Below are 18,055 nucleotides of genomic sequence, written 5' to 3'. Positions count from 1 at the left end.
CTTTTCCTCCTATATTTTAAAAGTCCTGTAGGTATATTCATATTTAGCTTGGTTATACTTTCTTGAAGAATTGATCCCAAGATAAGTGTTTCTTAAAACAAAATGTATTACCTACCTTTCCTCTTCTCATGATTGCATGTTTGAAGAGTATATGTATTTAGGTACTAGCTTGGGAGGTACTTTAGGCTGGGGTTGGAGACTAGAGGAGAATGGCACTGGCAATCCTTAAGGCAGTACTGCAAATGTCGGGCTGTGGGAAAGCCTTCATGTCTTGAATCCAACAAGCCCGTCTTCTCTTCTCTCAGCCATATGAGCAAGTATGGCAAGGGCTAGAATGGCTGAGATGGGTGAACTTTGCAATCTGATGATGTTATTGTTCTATTGGGCCCATTTTTAGTTTTGATGTCCATTGCTTATGAGCTAATATTTCTGTATATTTTCATGACATACCCAGTTTGTGCCTTGTCCTGCTTACATTTCCCACAAAATCACAGAAGCCACCCTGTTATGGGCCAGTGAATTACAGCACCAGGCTTATTCTCTTGTCAAGGAAGTTCCAACCCAAGTGTTCACAAGAATATGAAAATGGCCTTTCTTCTGCCCCCATTGTTCTCAGTTCCTTTCTATCTAGCATATCATTAACTCAGACAGGGTCCTAGAAACAATGTGGTTCCCCACACCTTATGGCTGGCTCTTCACTCTAAAAGCGTAGAAGTAATTGCCAGTGACTTCTCTTACAGACAGAAGCAGTGGGGAAATTGTCAACAAGGAAAATCAGCCTCATGGCCATCCTATTTCTCACCAGGCCTATATTTGTTATCCTGTGAGCTATAAAAATGCTCCCAAAAGATTATTTTTCTTTCTTGAAGCCCAGAGTTTATTTTCTAGACTCACAGAAGCTAATATGTACCCCAGACCTGAACCCTTATCAAATTTACCATCAGCCAAGATTCATTTCTCTTGAAAATATTCATATTTTCCTAAGCCATTGTGAACAATAAGCCAAGGTTAGTAGAAGCAGCAGTTGAGAACATGGGCACTGTGGCACACAACTCTGCATGCTGGGAGGCTAAAGAGGAGGACCGCAAACTCAAGCCCAGTCTGGGTACAAAATTGACCATAGTCCCACAAAGAAGAATACATAAATAAAAAAGAAACAGCCAATACAGAGTTCTCTATATCTACTTGGTGTAACACCCACACAAAAAGATAAAATTATTTTCCTAAAAATTACCTTTGAGACCAAATCTGATTTTGAACACAAATGTCCGCTCCAGCTCCCACCAGAGATTTAGAGGAGAGACATCCTAAAAGCTAGAGAGCTGAGAATCTTTTTTTCTGAGCAAGATTAATTTTACATGGCATTGCAGAACACAAAGAAAAAAAAAAGAATAAGGACGTAATTTCCCATGAGTGTCACTATAAGTCTTGTGTTCTTTGAAATGATCGATTTAATTTTCCAAAACAAACTGAAATGAATGAAAATTTAACACTTTTTCTCTAAATTTAATGGAAGTTAAATTATTTGTCAAGCTATTTCCAAACAGAAATCCCTACTGAGAGCAATTTCTTATGTTTTACAAATTGGGAGATTCGAGCTTATGAATCACTGCTATGTCAGATACCCTGGCTAAAATTTCTACTTTATCAAAGTAGAGAAAACTGTTTAGTGCTCAGAAATGGCTTTTTGTGCCAGATATCATTGTCAAGACTTAATAATCCTGGAAATGATAAGAAGTTATTATAGTAAGATGCAGGCATTTTTACACAGGAAAAAATATATGTGAGAAGGAGTAAGGTTTTTTAAAAAGTAAGTTTTAATGAAGTTGTTGCATTAATATTAATACTTTTACATTTTTGCCCTAGAATTGCAATTTCATTTCTGGGCCCTTTTTTTTTCCTTGCTAGGAAAGTGACGTCCTGATAACTGTCATTTTGGTGGTTTTACTAAAAGGGGAAAGCAAAACAAAACAAAAAAACTAAAACTGTAAACTACATTTCTCAGAATGAAATAGTATTCTAAGTAAGTGGCACATTAATAGGAGGCTACAATAGGTGTATATACCTAAAGTGGGCAGTACCAGGCAAATTGTGTGCAGCAGTGCAATGAGTTCATTTCCCCAACAGCCTCTGCCTACAGCTCCATAATTATGTGCAAAAAGGCACTGCGGAGAGCTATCTGGGGAATTGTTTTGACATAGCTTGTTGAGTTTTGTTTCTTGTACTTTTAAATTGTTTAATATTCTGATTTAACCTCAGACCTTTGTTAGTATTATGCATGCCTGTGGGTTTTTTCCTGTCTTTGTATATCTTAGTGATTCCTATGAAATGCCTTTTTCCCCAGCACAGCTTACTAAGTGAAGAGTTATCAACCATTGTGTTCATGCAACTGAAAAACCAGTGGCACATGGCAGAGGCTGTTAACTAATGTGTGTACATTGCTTCATCTTGTACAGTCTTTCATAAGGATTGTCTCATTTATACTTCATGTCAATCCTGTATAGTAGGAACTGTTATGCTTCTCATTGTATTGTAGAGGAGAATGAGGATCTAGAGGAAGCCTTGCTCAGGATCACAGAGTAGCTGGACCTTTGCTGCCTTTTGATGTTTATTTTCTACTATGGAGTGTAGTGTACAATATTATAGAGGCCACACTGGCATTTAAGAAAAATGAGTGAATCCCAACTTCACCAGGGTTGATGTGACTGAGACAAAAATCAGTGTGACCAGGGGCTCCTCTATGGACTACAGAACTTATTTGATCCTATTGTTAGATCCATATCTGAGAAGAACATTAGACTTAAATTGTTGTCAGGCCGTGATATCAGCTTCCATAACTTGCTGCCATCCTGACCCCTTCTATGCCTAGACACCATGTTGGACACAAGCTGAGTACATCCTATCACCCCCCTCCAGGTTAAGAAAGCATGAGTGAGTTAGGTCAATTTCTTCTTGTTTGATCAGCCTCAGGAAATTGCCCTGGTTTCAAGTCTTTCTTTAATAAGAAGGAAGCAGCTAATGGTAAGCCTGCAGATCAACTGCCTTAATCACTCACTGTGTGTGGCTGACAATACTCCCAAAGAAATAATATTTTTTAGTGTTTTTCTTCCAGAGTTTCTTTGGGAATCCCTATTTCTTCTTCCCCTAGCCTTCATGAAGATGATGCTACATTTTCCCCAGCTCTGTGCTTCCTTAACTAATATGAGCTATTGGCTCCGCTGCAAAAAAAAAAAAAAAAAAAAAAAAAAAAAATGCCTATAATGACCAAGCTGCCTGAATTTGCAAGGCTTAGCCTTTGGCTGGTAGTCACAAATCATGCCTCAGTCACTTCTCACCATAGGTAACTGTCCTGGACTTTTGGCTTTACTCTCTTTCCAGTCAAGAATACACAATGTTTAAGCTATCCAAGGGTGTGAGGTTAAGAAATGCTAATAAGAAGCAGCCCAAGGATTGGATTTCTCCTTTCTGAACAAGCATTCTAAACATGATCGCAGGATTCCTACTCACACCCATTTCCTGCATCTGACTTTGATTCTCTGACTCAGCCTAGCAGGTGCTGCATAGATACTGGGTAGTTGCCCACTTATCAGCCCTACCTTTTTTGTTCAAGTTCCTTTTGGTCAAATTGATTTTGTTATCCATGGACAAGAGTTCTCTTGAATTTACCAAGAAAGATTAGCATTTAATATGCCATGGTCCTGGACTCTCTGTCACATTGAATTTCTCATTAGCATCCACTATAGCACTCAGAAATTGAGACAATGGCAGTGCGTGTGAGAGTCTGGATACCGATTTCCTCTCTACTCTTTATCTATTCTCAATGGCCTGGCATCATTCATCTCTTGGGATAAAGCATAGACATTTCTAGGTAAATGCATCTGGCGAGGGTATACATTAAGCCATCATGATCTATAGCTGTCTTAATTGCAGTACATTCATCAAATTGATTACTATCACTTGTATAAGCCTGTGAACAGAACACACGGTCAAGGTTGGGGGGTGTAGAAAATGATTATTTGGAGATGAGTAGATGCTGGCATGCCATGGAGGTCCTGGGAAACTTAGAAGAGGCTGGAAAGGCACTGGTTTCTGATGAAAATGAGTGCTCTCTTCTACTTTGGGCCAGCTAAAAAGATGCCTCCCTTAAGTGTAGCTGCACAAACGTGTGCCAGAGTGAATATCAGGAATGCATCTGTTTAGTTTTGGTCAGTCAGTGGATCAAATGGGCCATGATATGCTGAGGAAAGGGGGCTAGGGATTCTGCAGTAACCCTCAAAGCAAAATAAATGCTACTAGTTATGTTCCCCATGCTAAGCATTCAGGGACTCATCTGCTCTCAAGTGAACTGTGAAGGCAGTTTCACACTTTTTATTAAGAATCTTACCTTGAGGCTCACTTTACCTTTTTTTAAAATTTATCACATTTAGCATAAACATCAAGCCAAATACTCCATTGAAAATATTTGCTTTCTTTTCTTTGACACCTCCCTAATGGAAAATAACCTTCGATAAAAGCTACAAATTGGGACTCAGAGTGTAGCTCAGGGGTAGAGCAAATGCTTAGCACGTTAAAGGATATAAATTCAATCCCCAGTGCGCATGGGCACACACACCCATGCACATGCCCAATGTAACATTCATGAAAAGCAGGCCACATAACAAAACTGTGGGTAGAAACATAAATTCAAGACATAGTTTGCTTCCTCATAATTCTATTCTGATCATAGCTACTATACAAATACAGTGATAAATGGCAGCTGAAACTAGCCTTGTAGCATGAGAGGCAAAAGAGTAGTGCTACTCTAGAGGCAGAGAAGGAGCATACCCAGTCCAAGGAACAGTGCTGCTCAGCTCTCAATGCAAATCAACAAATTTCTGCTCTGTTCAGAAAAACTGTAAATCCAGTTTCTAATGTGAAGTTGTCTGATTTTTTAAAAATTTTAATGTGGTGCTGGGTGTGATGGTACATGCCTATAATCCCAGCTATACAGGAAGCTGAGGCAGGAGGATCACAAGTTTGAGGTCAGTCTGAGCAACCCTAGTGAAACTCTATCGAAAGTTAAAATATAAAAGGGACTGGAGCCATAGCTCAGCACTTCTGAGTTTAATCCCCAGTATTTAAAAAATAAATTGTTGTTGTAAAAATTCATACAACATAGTATCTACCATCCTAACCATTTCTTAATATACAGATAATTCATATTAACTGCATTTATATTGTACAATCAGTATCTAGAACTTTTTCATCTTGCAAAACTGAAACTGTTACTGATTTTTTAAAGTTTGCAACTAATTTGTTTTTGTTTTTGAAAAAAAAATTTTATGTAGTCACACAGTCCAGGCTAAGCAAACACTATCTGTCACATGAAATTGTCCTGTACATGAAGTCCAGTGTCCACTGGCCTCTGGCAGGATACATCCTCCTTAATCCTCATCAGTAGAGAACAAGTCCAGATGACACAAGTTGTCAAAGATGCGTGCATATCGTGTGGCTCTGGGTAGAAGCACCTCACCTTGCCCTGATATACAGAGTGAAACAGTAATCTAGTACCACAAGCTGAAGTTCATTTTTTTTCTCTCAAAGTACATTTGATAGTGACAGTAAAAGAAAAATCAAAGGAAAATAAAAATTTTGTGTTCCTGAGTCTAGTTTTTGAATACTCAAAATTCTTAGTCAAATTTTCCTAAGAAAAAATAAGCTTTACGCTGAGAAAAAGTATGTCATTCCAACCCCTGGCCCTTTGAGGATCTTGGTTGAATTTGGTCTGAGAGTTATGACAGAGGGGAAAAATGCTGCCTCCTTCCTGGTTTCACCTCCTCTTTAATTTTATGACTAAATGTCATATTTGCCAAATTCTCTATAGTCCTATAGTCATAGAGTACACTGTTAAATTGTGGTTGGATGTTTTCTTGTTTTGTCACCTGAGTAAAAATGTGTAAAATTTAGAAATAATACAAGACTAGCAATGTTTTGTTCACCTTTTCACCTGTTTTGACTGAACTAGAGGTCAAGCATGTTTCAGAGCAAGTAGAGGATATCAGTGTCTTGCTCTGCTTTGTAGGACATCAGTCTTCCCAAGAAATACCATCTTCTGTAACAGAGGACAGCCAGCCTTACAAAACCAGGGAATGCACATAAACAATTCCATTTAGAGAAGGTAATAGGAAGGATGTCTGCTTTTGATGTGCTGGGTTGTGGCTATGAAAAGAGGTTTCTAAATGTTTAACTCATTCTTCCTTTATGAGATACTCATATAGAAAATTAGAGATAAGCCAGGGATTTGACTGAGTGGTTACGCCACCTGCCTCTCAAGCATAAGGGCTCAAGTTCAATCCCTGGTACAAAAAAAAAAGTGAAAATTAGACATACACTGAATAATATCATGAATGATAATGATTTCAGCACACCAAAGGGATTACATCACACACATTGTGTCTAATTTTGGAAAGATGAGGTTGCAAATATGACTGTCTTACTTTACTAGGGATTATTGCTGGTTGTATATATTTCATCATAATAGTCCCAAAGTGATTCTACATGGAAGAAGAGCCTCTTCACCACACACAGAAGAAAAAGGAGGGTGTAGTAAGAACCAAGAGAGGGAGGGTGAGAGAAAGGGGAAAAGTAAGAGCAAGTACAGAAGGACTTAATAAGTGAGGTGTGTGCAGAGTGCTTCATATGTATTGATTCCTTCAGTTCTTACAACAACTTTATGAGGTAGGGTATCATTTCTGTTTTTGCAGAAAAGAAAACTAAAGCTCAGAGAAATTAAGTAACTTGTCCAAGTCATACAGCTAAGAAGTAGTTGGCCTAGATTAAGTACAGGTTGAGCCTCTTTGCACAAAATTTTCTTGCTGACATCATTAATGGACCTTCAGTTTATATAAATAAGAACAAACAGGTGGTGTAATCTCATGAAGAGACTCCAGATAATCTCTGCTCTTTGTCCCCTGTCTGACACTGGCCTTTCTTCTCTGAAAAACAATAGCAAATACATGTTGTTTGGAGGGAACATCTAATAATTGCCTGGAAACATAGGGATGTAGGAGCAGTAAAAAAAAACAAAAAACTGTTTAACCCCAAGTATTAAAAGCCACAGGGTATCAACAGAAAAAACATTTTAAACAGAAGATGGATTTAATCTCTAGTACAGAAAAAAGCACAACCATACACAAACAATTTCCAAATGCAGTCCCAAATGGCTTATTAGCCACCAGCTACATTCCAGAGGTTTATATTCTTCTGCAAATTAAAAAAAAAACTTGTCTTACTAATTTCAACTTTTAGATATTCCATAGTGATTATAGAAGTATCCTTTTGAGTAGAAGGAAAGCTTTCATTTGCCCTCAGTGAGAAGAAGCTACAAAATGGATCCTGATGATATCTTTGTCCTGAAAATTCACCATTCCCTCATTCATAATAGTTAGAAAAACCTCTTTTACATATCGGTGATAGGCCCAGATCTGTTGGGCTGTTTAATTTGGCTTGGTTTGGTTTGGTTTTTAGGATTAGTGATGGTAAAGTGAGTATGATGGACGAAAGAGTTTGACGTGTATAAACATGCAGAGGATTCTGTAGGATGATGTTATCCCACCTCAGTTTCAAGGATGTTGAGGTATCTAACTCATGAACAATAAAATCTAGTGATCTTCCTTTTTTCAAAAAGTCCAATCTCACTTGGCATCTCAGCTCTTTCTTCATATAAATATGCATGCTTCAGTTTTGTTCACCTGTGGCTAATCATGATTATCTGGCCCTCCTTAACTTCATATCATGAAGCAGTCTGATAGTTCAAAGGATAATTCCAAAGCCATAAAGACTTGGGATAATTTTATTGACTTTTGAAACATCACCCCCAAAACATATACATTTAGATTCATATCTGGTAAGATATAGACTGCAAACTCACTATTCTCTCAAAACTACTTTGTGTAGCAGTAAAACAATATACTTACCCAGAAAGTTAGGCTTTGCCTTGCCAGGTAATTTCCCTTCATATATGAGTTTCATAAAATCACCCCAGGCTTCTGAGCTGAAGGCATGTGCTAATTCATTATTTTGAAACCAGTGGCATTCCAATATTCTGGGACTTTTACTAGTAAAGCATCAGAATATGCTTTCCTATTTTCCATAGTTCTCCTGGGAAGAGCTGCAATTGCTATGGCACTTTGAAATGAAAAGAGTTTGAGTTAATAAAATCAAATTGCACTTCAACAAGACTTTTTTATGCTTGTCACATTCCACTAAGTTATCATTTTTAAAACTCAAAGCAACATAAAGTTCACTTATGAGATTAGGTTGATTAATGAAATCAAAATTGCAACCTGTGTTTGTCAAACATTTAAGAAAGGTAGTTCTCTGTGTAGATATATTGACATTAGATTTGATTTTATATAATGTTATTAGATTTTGTTGCCTAGGGAAAATTTTTCAAGATTTGCTCACAAATATGCCTGAAGTTTTGTAAAAGCTAACAAAGATATGTATAATGTGCTGCATAGCAAAATTTTGGTCAACAAAAATCCACATATACGATGGTGGTCCCATATGATTATATCACCTATGACATTTAACCTTCTTAATTTGTGTAAGTATATTCTGTGATGTTCATGCATGAAATTTCCCAAAGACATATTTCTCAGAACATAATCTTTTGTTAAATAACATGGGAATTATATGTAGTGGAAATGTTGCACTTGAGCAGAGAAAAGTTTATATTTTGTCCTATAATGTCAGTGTCTTCAAATGAGGAATTTTTTTTTTTCCTGTACTGGGGATGAAACCCAAGGCCTTTCTCTTTTTAATTAATTAATTTTAGCCTGGGGATTTAGCTCAGTGGTTCTACTGCCTGCCTCGCAAGTGCAAGGTCCCAAGTTTGATCCCCAGAACCAAAAAAGAAAAAAAAATAATAATTCTTATTGGTACATTTAAGGTATACAGTATAATGACATTCATTGTTGGAAATTTGCACCTTTATATAATCTATCTTGGTTCTTATTTTCTCCGCATTCCCCTGCCCTCCCTTCACCAAGGCCTTTCATACACTGAGCAAATGCTGTACTATGCAGTTACAATCCTAGAGAATTTTTTTAATCCTGAAATTTATTCTAAACCCAGATTTCTATAAATTTCAATAAGACTTTCTTCTCTACATGTACAAGTAGATTTTAAAAAGAAAAGGAAGAAGAAGAGTAGCCTGGACTCTCTTTCCAAAGAACTTCCACTGCATGCGTTAGTATTGTCCTGCTTTGGATCGTAAGTGTGAATTTCTTCCATGGCTCTTGATGATAGCCAAGATAACCTGAGCTTGCTTTTTGTCCTTAATAATAATTATGTTTCATATAATTATTATTACTGTCCTTTCTCCTCAGTAGAAAAGTGACTGGGTCAGACCCCAAGTTACCAGCCTCTTCTTCCTCTGATTCACAATTTTTTCTATTGCAGATTGGATCTGAGGCCCCTCCCCTCCAGGGACAGGCAGTAGCTTCAGGGAGTGGGAGTGGAGTTGATTCTGAGCCAGCTCGCCATGTCTTCTCCTTCTCCTGGTTGAACTCCCTGAATGAATGATGTTCATTCCAACTGCTGCCTCTCTGCCTGCCTGGCTGTGATACACACAGGCAGCAAGGAACCTAGGTGAGATGAACACAATGCAGATGATGAATAGGACCTCTCGACAGAATTCCTGAAAGAAAAAAGAGACTTTAATTCCAGGTGACTTACCTAACACTGAAGGAAATAATTCTTTCAGAAAATAATTGCAGAAAGCATTGGGATAAAAGAAACTGAATTTTGTGAAAATCTGTTGTGTGGGAAACACTATGAAGGGCATGTGGGTGTGGTATGCGTGTGTGTCAGTTAAAAGCGGCCAGTGTCCAAAAAAGTGTGCACTAGACTCTTGACTCCAATATGCATTAACTTTTTGTTATCATAGTAGCACTTATTTCCTTTCCTCTAACAGTGCAGGTGATCAGTGAAATTCAATGTCAGTTCAGAAGTGATTGGTTTATCTATCTATATATATTTTTATCCATATATGTATGCGAAGTTTTTCTTTTTTCTATAAGATGTCACTGGATGTATATCCAGAAATATTATTTGAACTTAACAACATTTTTAAAGTCCAGAAGGCTAAAGGCTTAGGACATCTCTTGTGACATTTTTCTAACCTTAGTTTTAGATGTTCATATATCAAGTTCTTTAACTGAAAAATACCTTCCAGCAGAAACTGTCTACTTTCTCCTATATCCAGTGTGGCACCAATTTGGTAAGCTGTAGAATAAATATAATAATATCACATATTATATATATTTAAATCATGCTTTATTTGACCCACTAAAATGCCCCCTTCAGAGCATTTATGTAATTTTACTCTGTATGGACTCTTAAATAAATGCTGTTTTTAAAAATTTAGTCTTATAATGACTTATTTAGTGCTCCATGTTATCTTACTGATCCATTAGTGAAATGTACTCTAAAGGCCTCAAGGAAAAGAAGCATCTTCATACATACAAATTAATTTGGGTGTATTAATCATTTGATTGACATTTTAAAACTATGACTAAGCTAAAAAGGGCAAATACATTTTAAAACTACTTTGACGTGCTACCTCATTTTAAAAGTGAATAAAGACAGTTCACATTCCTAAAAATCAAATTGATTAGGGTCAGCATAGGGGTAAATGTGGAGAGTACTTGTGCAGTTACTAAAGTCCAAATGTCCTTTATAAGAACAACTCTCCCACTATTTTGTATCAACTAAATTTAGTTGTTTGTGCTAGTTGAAATGCTATCACGTTTCTCTATTAAAAGTATTCATTAGAAGATAGTTTACAAAAAACTCATGGTACCAAAGTAGCAGCTTGATAAAGTAAACCTTTGTCATAGGAAAACAATGCAACATCTTGGGTATAACATAGCTTAGAGCAATGCCTGACTCCATTCTTCTCTTTTCATTCGTCTCCTCTCTTCCCAGTTATTTCACATTTCATAATTAATCAGGGTTGAATGTTGTTCCCATTATGATTTGATCTTCCATTTATAAAAATCACCAAGTTTTAGGGTTGAAAGCTATTTCCCAAAATATTTAACTTAGACTCAGAAAATTAATCTGAGGTGCACAGATGAACCCAAAGAATTTTCAATTTCTGTTTGAGCCACTGATAATGGTAGAAAATAAAATGCAGGCAGTTTTGGGTACTATGGGATTTTTGTTTTTAGTGAGAGAGACAGTTTGGAGGAAACTAGGAGCTATGAGCCCAGAAGGCAAAAAATCCAAGTAAAATAACCTTTGCAGCTTTTATTAAAAATATAAATAAATATTCAACATTCTCTTACACAACCAAATTAACAAAGGATTGGAAAGATGTTTTATTACTGAAACAGTTACAAGAAAAAAGTTGACTCGAAGAGCTTACACATTTCATCTTATCCACTACACAAGCGAATGGTGTTCTCTTTGGCTCTGACTACTTGAAAAACAATAGGGCGATTTCCGTCTGCTTCTTCAAAATGCTTCCTCCTAGGTCTACTTTTTTTTTTTTTTTAACACAGCTATAAAGACACCTGAACATGGAAACTATAAGTGAACAATACAAATGACATTGTGTTGTCACTGCACGTGTATACACTCTGCATGCTAATTAAGGAGTGTAGAATCTCTCCCTGTACATTCTCTATGTTTCAAGCTATATAAAAATAAACAAATGATATCAGAGCAGCACTATGGTACAGAATGCTGTATTTTTAAATTTTTATTTTTTTGTGCTAAATGCGGAACACTTCTGCCAAACGCATTTCATTTTCCAATAATCTCCATCAGTTTCCTGTTGTTGTGGGCTTGCTGCGCTAACTGCTCGGCCCTGGCCATCTCCAAGACTTCTCGGAGAAGGTGGAAGGTGAGATCCAGGGAGATGGGAGGCTCCTCGGACCGTCGCTTCCTCTCCAGTGCCTCCTGGTGGCCATCGAGAGGGCTCTCGCCGCCTCCTCGCTCCGCGAGACCAACGGAGCTGTCGAGCGAGCGCCGAGGTAGCTGTAACTGCTGCAATGCGCGGAAAAAGTTGGCTGCCGCCTGGTCGGACAAGGGGCGGCTGCCCCCGGCAAGAGGCGAAGAGCCGGGTGAGAAGCGGGCAGCAGGGATCTTGTTGAGGTTCCCCAGGCGGAGGAAGTATTCTTCCCCCATGCGGAGCAGAATGGGACGAGACTGTGGCGGCTGGAGCTGCTCGGGCTGAGGCGGCGGCTGGAAGAAATCCAGGGGCTGGGGGGATTGCGGGACCTGTCGGCCGCCCGGGAAGGGCCCCCGGCTTAGAAGAGCCCTGCATGGAGGGCTGGGCAGGAGAGCGACCAACAGGACGCCCGCGGACAAGAGCAGCGGCAGGCGCATGTTAGGAACGCCGGCTGTGGCAGAGAGGGGCGAAGGGCGAGGGGAGAGAAGGGAAGAGAGAAAGAAAGAGTTGGTCAGTTTAGCTCAACTAGAAGGAGCATGCGGGGGTCTTCCAATCCGACACCCCAGAGACACCGGCTCCCGCCCCCTGGGTTCGAGCGGCCGCTGTCCGCGGTGCTGAAGCTGCGATCTGAGACTTGTGGGCGCAGGAAATGGGACGCCTGCTCTGCTGGGCATCAATCCCCATCCCTTCGCCAGGCAAAAGGGGCTCTTCTTTTGTGACCCCGAAGGCACGGTCCCTGAGTCCTCTGCTTAACAATCCCCAAAATCTACTTCCAAAAGCAAATTCTCCTGAGCCTAAAGAAGAGGCACAAATTTAAGAACTCTTCCCTTTGCTCGGTCCCCTTGAGGAATTTCAGCATATTCTTCTAAAAGAATAACTGGTTCCTCCTTCCCTCTCCATCTCTGCCCTTGATTCCTTAAGTGTCAGGATCGAGACGGATCAGGGTGGGGTGGAGGATCCTTTACCCAGAGGGTAAGGACTAATTATCAGTTCGGGGAATGATGAGCAGCCGTCTAAGTTTGCTGCTGACAAGTCCCAGCTAGTATCGGATCTCCAAGGTACAGTCAGTAGCAACAACCACAACAAAATACACACACAGACACATACACACACGCACACACACACACACACACACACATACACTCACACACACACACAAACGCACGGCAGCTGGCACCGCCGCGCACACCGCAGCAGCTCAGGCAGCTCAAAGTTGGTGGCGCGTTTCCGTCTAGGCGCTCCCTACCTTCCCAGGCGCTTTGCAGGTGAGCCGGGGCGCAGTCGCCTCTCTGCAGAGGGACGGCTCCGGGGCTTTCTCTAAAGGAGGTTTCTTCCCTTTTGTTTCTGTTCTACTCTCTTTCTCTTTGCCTTTGTCTCTTCTCTTTCTCTTCAGTCTCTTAACGTACTTGAGCTCCGAGTTTCTCCACACTAGAGCCTGTGGGATTTTATAGTGTCGACCCTCTTCAGAAAGCACGCAGCATTTGCCTAATAAGCTGACGCTCTCTTGACAGCTAGATTGCGTGCAGCCTCTGCTCCTGCATAAATCATAGGGCCCTGCCAAGGAGCGAGGGACAGTTTTGCTATTTCAACACTGAATCTCACATCCAATTATATCAACAGATATTTATCGCCTCCTTGGTGACGTCAATGAGCCCTAAAATGGAAGGACTTCTTATGACTTGTCCATTGACAAAAATTCTTGAATGAAATTTTCCAAGTGTGGAAAACATACTGACTGACCTCTTACTACAGAAGGCCAAATTGAGGGTTGTGGGGGTGGGGTTAAAAAACACAGCAAATGGGAAAGAAGAGGAAGGGGAAGTAGGGAGGAAAGGAGGTCCACTATCCTGTCCTGCTAGGGAAGTAACTGATAGCTAAGGGGGATGGATCAGGACCCCCGTGGTCACACCTTTTCTATCTTCTCTGGCTAATTTTCTCAGGCAATATCTGGTTATCTGAAAATATCTTTTATATGGACAAAGAGTCCCCACCATCTTTCTGCCTTGGAAAAATGGAAAAGCCAGGAAATGTGTATGCAGAGACGTCCTGATTTGGGGCTTCTCTCCGCTTTTTCCTCCCAAGAGCAGAAAAAGCAGCTATGCATCCTTTTTTCAAGACGCACGGCCAGTGTCTTGAAACACAATTCATGTCTTTTAAATGATGACATGGGCTACTCTGATGATGAAGGGGCATGAGCAAGGGCCAGCCAGCGTTGCTGCAGAGATCTCAAGTTCCCAGAGAGTCTCACTGCTCTTCTTGTGTCTCCCCTCTCTAAAATCTAAAATTAGTTGTGGATTTTTTTTGCCTACTCAATTCAAACCCAATGACAACACAGCTAAAAAATATCAGATGCAGATTTTCATTGATAAATATTAACTCTATAAAAAGGCGATCTCATTTATTTTGCCATCAATCAGTATTCATGATAGCATACACATCAGGAGTGCCCCGTTGTTCTTTTTCATCATTTCTTTTTCTGAAATCAAATGTACTCCATGTGAGCCTCATAAATAAATGCTCTCTGACATTATTACAGCATAAAATGCTAAGCCCATAAAGCTATACTCAATTTTTGAGTTAAATTGACACTATCATATAAGTAGGAGGCAGTTACCTTTAAATCTGCAATTGGAAATGCAATTGCAAACTCTTGTGTCTGTGATTCAGTTCAGCTTCCAGATAACCACTATAGTTGTTTACCAGAAATTTCCTGTTCCTCATTGCTGGTTACCTCTATGTCTTCCTTCATAGCTAATGTAATAACATATATTTCAACTCTGATTTTGGGTCTTTTCTAATCTAGAACTGCTCTTTGGAACAAAAGGTAGGTAAGGAAAGATATATGACAGTTTCCTGAGAAGTAAGCTCACAGTTGGATCATTGCACTGTGGAATGTACTTCTGACTTGAAGAGAACAGAGAAATAAGTGTACTGGGAAAGATACATGCTGTTAATAGAAGATCATTATAGTAAATGATTGTATTTCCATCAGAAAGCTGTGCTTGATATTGGTTACAAAGGCAAAGAGAACCTTAATTTTTGTTTTTGTGAGATTTTTAAATTGAAATAGATTGGAACATTTTTGCTTACTTTCCTTTATGAACTCTCTTTTGTCCCCGTTAACTATTTCAGGCATGGATGTTAGTCTAAGGGTGAAAAGTAGACTTAGAAGAGAAAGTTGCAGGTAATGGATACAGATGAAGATCTAGGGAGAGGATATAACTGGAAGTTTAGCTGGGGAAATCTGAGAGGTTCCCTCAGAGCTAATGCAACAAGTTTTGGGTTCCGACTTGACCTTACATCTCTTCAGATCTTTCTCCCATTGGGCTGTTGGGAAAGGTTGTTTTAGCATAGCTCCCTCATCACAATTGAGTCCTTACTGTGAGATTTTCCTAGAGAATAAATTGTGGAGTACCACAATTTATTCAAAAGTTAGCTCTCATCAAATGAGTCCCCACTTTTTCTGTCCTTTCTCAAATAAATCATCTTCCTTGATTTTAAACTCTGTCTCTTTAACTCATCACTGTCGCTGAGTTTATGATCCTGGTAGTTGAGTGTTCCAGACCTGCATATATCCCACCCCACCCAACACAACAAATGGATTTAGGGAGAACACAATGTAACTCATAGCAATATGTTTCATGAATGTCTGTGTATTTTCTTTTTGTCTAACAGGTAAACATTTGAATGCCTGGTATTCTCCACATGGGAAAAAAAGTGAAAAGGTTGAATTTCCTATATATAGATTTTCAATTATCTCCCTGTTTTTGACCCCCTTTCACATTCCTGACTCTGGTGATACTGGAATTTGCTGGTTTCTGGGTGGGCTTCTTCTTTAGATTCCTGCCTTCCTCAGCTTCTTTATTATTTTTTCTTGGTAACCACCCCATCCTTTCTGTTCTGTTTGTCCTTCTGTGGACCTTTTACAGCTTCTTCCTCTGTCTTGCTTCTTCAGATACTACTTCTTCTTTGCTGATTTCCTTATTTTTGAAATCTATTAAAACCTCTCATCTGCTTATCATGCTTATCCCATTCTTTTCATCAGTTGGGATTTATACTCTCAAGGGGGCTCCGAGAAAGGGAAAGATAAGTATGCACGCATCTTAAAGACACATTTCTGAATGCAGTAGACTAGGAGGGCAAGGAGGAAAAAATATGAGATATACTCTCTGGCTTATTAAAATGAGCATCACATGCCCCAGGATGATGGGAACTGTAGAATGTGATGAATGGGTCCAGGGAACCCAGGAAAGTATCTGTTGGCAGCCATGCTACTATCCAGGTTTGGATGGGGACAGGGCTTCCTTTCATTCTGTACCCACCAGTCATTTATTTTCTCAGCTTCCAGAAGGCATCACTGGATGCCTTAAGTCCTTCCCTCAAAAAAAATGGAAGAACTTTGTCACTTTATTTTTTCAGAAATTAAGAAGTAACAGACCTGGAGGAAATGACTCAGATCATTGGAAAAAAGGACATGTTTCTGCTTCTCTTAACAAGCCCTCTTCTTGATAGACATGACTGACCTTTCTATTTACATCATAATACATCGAACTTTCTGTTTTAGTGTCCAGATAATGGATGGAGGATAGTGAGAGGATATGTGTGAACTTTCTATTATGAAGGCCTATTTGCAGAAACTAATCATTGTACAATAGGTGGTCACAAGAAAGAAATTCATCAACCAAGCATCCTGAATAGGTATTTATATTCATGACCATCATTTGACTTTAAAGAAAGATTTCCCAAAGCAGAATGCTGGAAATGTTACTGGTGTTACAAAGAGGAAAAGGGAAGAAATTTTTAAAACTTCCAACACATTTTTACTGAATAATTTTTCTGTAGTTTTAAGTTTTGATTTTGCAGTGTAAATAAGGAAGTCTTCAAAATTCCTAGATTTATTTGACCACTGAGCCTGTTTGCTGTGGAACTATTTAGGGAACATAATAAACCCAGGAGCATTTTATGAGTCTGGTTAGGCTTTTGTTTTTCTCACCAATATTTAGGTCCCTGATTGGAGCTATTAGTAATTTTTTTTAACCACTTCTACAAGAAAATTTAAAATGATATCCTTTGTCCTCAAAGAAGGAGTCTCAATATGGCAATCCACCTACTTTCATGGCTTTTGAGGATTATGGGCCCTGGTGTTACTAGATTCTGGGTGGCTAAAATCTCCTTTTAGAGGTTAATTCTAGGTCCTCTCTGTCCCAGAGAAAGAATTGAACAAAACAAGCACAAATGGTGGCAAAGTCTCACATTTATTTATAGTAGGGGGGAAAAGGAAGAAGAAGGGTTGGGAGGAAATGAGCTCTGTGAGCAAGTTTGGGCAGAGTGAAAAAAAAGGAGGAAAAGCTGGGCATGGTGGCAAGAGGATCACCACAAGTTTGAGGCCAGTCTGGGCTATACCTTGAGTTCAAAGCCAGCCTGAGCTACAAAAGGAGACCTCCCACCTCAAAATATAAAGGAGGAAAAAATAAAGATAAATACACCCCACAGTGTAGGATGGGCTGTACTGAAGAGGCTTAATGGTGACTGCTGACGGGGACTCTTCTCATTTCCCACTGCTCAAGTTCCCCAGAGAAGTCCACATGCAGGGTTCTGACAACTGTTCTACAGGAGGGTATTGTTCTCTACAGTAATCTTAGCCCAGTGGAAATCTGTGGACCTCTCCTGCAAAGGGGGGCCTTTTTGAGTGTGAAAGGCAGGTAGGTCCTATACAAAACTAATAGCAACAGCTGATGTTGCGCTTTTGGGAAATTTGGCACAAAATTGAGATATTTGAATGACGCTAAGTAGTGAGGTCTACAGAGGTGGACAGAAATTATAGGCAGCCAACATTCAGGAACTATAGGCTTTAAAGACATTGTTTCTGGCTGTAAATTTAGATCTCTTTTGAACCATGGAAAAAGACATTCTTCAAGGCTTTTTTTAACCATTTATAGAAAATGTAATGCTAACCTCCTCATGACAGCTTTTTCTTCCAGGACTGGGAATTGAACCCAGAGCCTTTGCACTGAGTTACATTTTCAGCCTCGTATATATGTATGTATGTATATATGTATGTATGTATGTATGTATGTATATATATACACGTGTATATATATATATATATATATA

The 18,055-nt window shown here is 39.3% G+C and overlaps 2 protein-coding genes and 1 long non-coding RNA gene across 6 annotated transcripts in view; 2 read left to right on the top strand and 1 right to left on the bottom strand.

Moving 5' to 3' along the window:
• Trim55 (tripartite motif containing 55) overlaps window positions 1–9,960 on the top strand; it is a 41,684-nt gene extending 31,724 nt beyond the window's left edge. For both annotated transcript variants that reach the window (XM_033760664.1, XM_010611446.2), the window contains one exon: window positions 9,445–9,960. In XM_033760664.1, the coding sequence (XP_033616555.1) occupies window positions 9,445–9,567 (123 nt within the window). In that variant the 3' untranslated portion in view covers window positions 9,568–9,960. The remainder of the gene's footprint in view (window positions 1–9,444) is intronic.
• Window positions 9,961–11,405: 1,445 nt separating this feature from the next.
• Window positions 11,406–16,443, bottom strand: Crh (corticotropin releasing hormone). The gene is made up of 3 exons (XM_010611449.3): window positions 16,380–16,443; window positions 13,188–13,376; window positions 11,406–12,392 (listed from the first exon to the last, which is right to left on the bottom strand). The coding sequence occupies exon 3, from the start codon at window positions 12,376–12,378 to the stop codon at window positions 11,794–11,796; it is 585 nt and encodes a 194-aa protein (XP_010609751.1). The 5' UTR covers window positions 12,379–12,392; window positions 13,188–13,376; window positions 16,380–16,443; the 3' UTR covers window positions 11,406–11,793.
• LOC104853493 overlaps window positions 12,036–18,055 on the top strand; it is an 11,187-nt gene continuing 5,167 nt past the window's right edge. Inside the window, exon 1 of one of the 3 annotated variants that reach the window (XR_777802.1) lies at window positions 12,036–12,113. This is a non-coding gene — a long non-coding RNA (uncharacterized LOC104853493). Of the gene's footprint in view, window positions 12,114–16,578; window positions 16,640–18,055 lie in introns of those variants that run through there. The other 2 variants (XR_777805.2, XR_777803.2) reach the window with 2 other exon arrangements.

This window comes from Fukomys damarensis, unplaced genomic scaffold (assembly GCF_012274545.1).
Source record: "Fukomys damarensis isolate Sample0158 unplaced genomic scaffold, DMR_v1.0_HiC HiC_scaffold_5, whole genome shotgun sequence".
In the NCBI taxonomy this organism is placed as follows: Eukaryota; Metazoa; Chordata; class Mammalia; order Rodentia; family Bathyergidae; genus Fukomys; species Fukomys damarensis.
The sequence above is the reverse complement of the archived record's forward strand: the minus strand, read 5'-3'. Positions and strand labels throughout refer to the sequence as shown.

Coding starts and splice junctions, on each gene's coding strand:
- Crh (XM_010611449.3), bottom strand. CDS start 12,378: ATGCGCCTGCCGCTGCTCTTGTCCGCGGGCGTCCTGTTGGTCGCTCTC.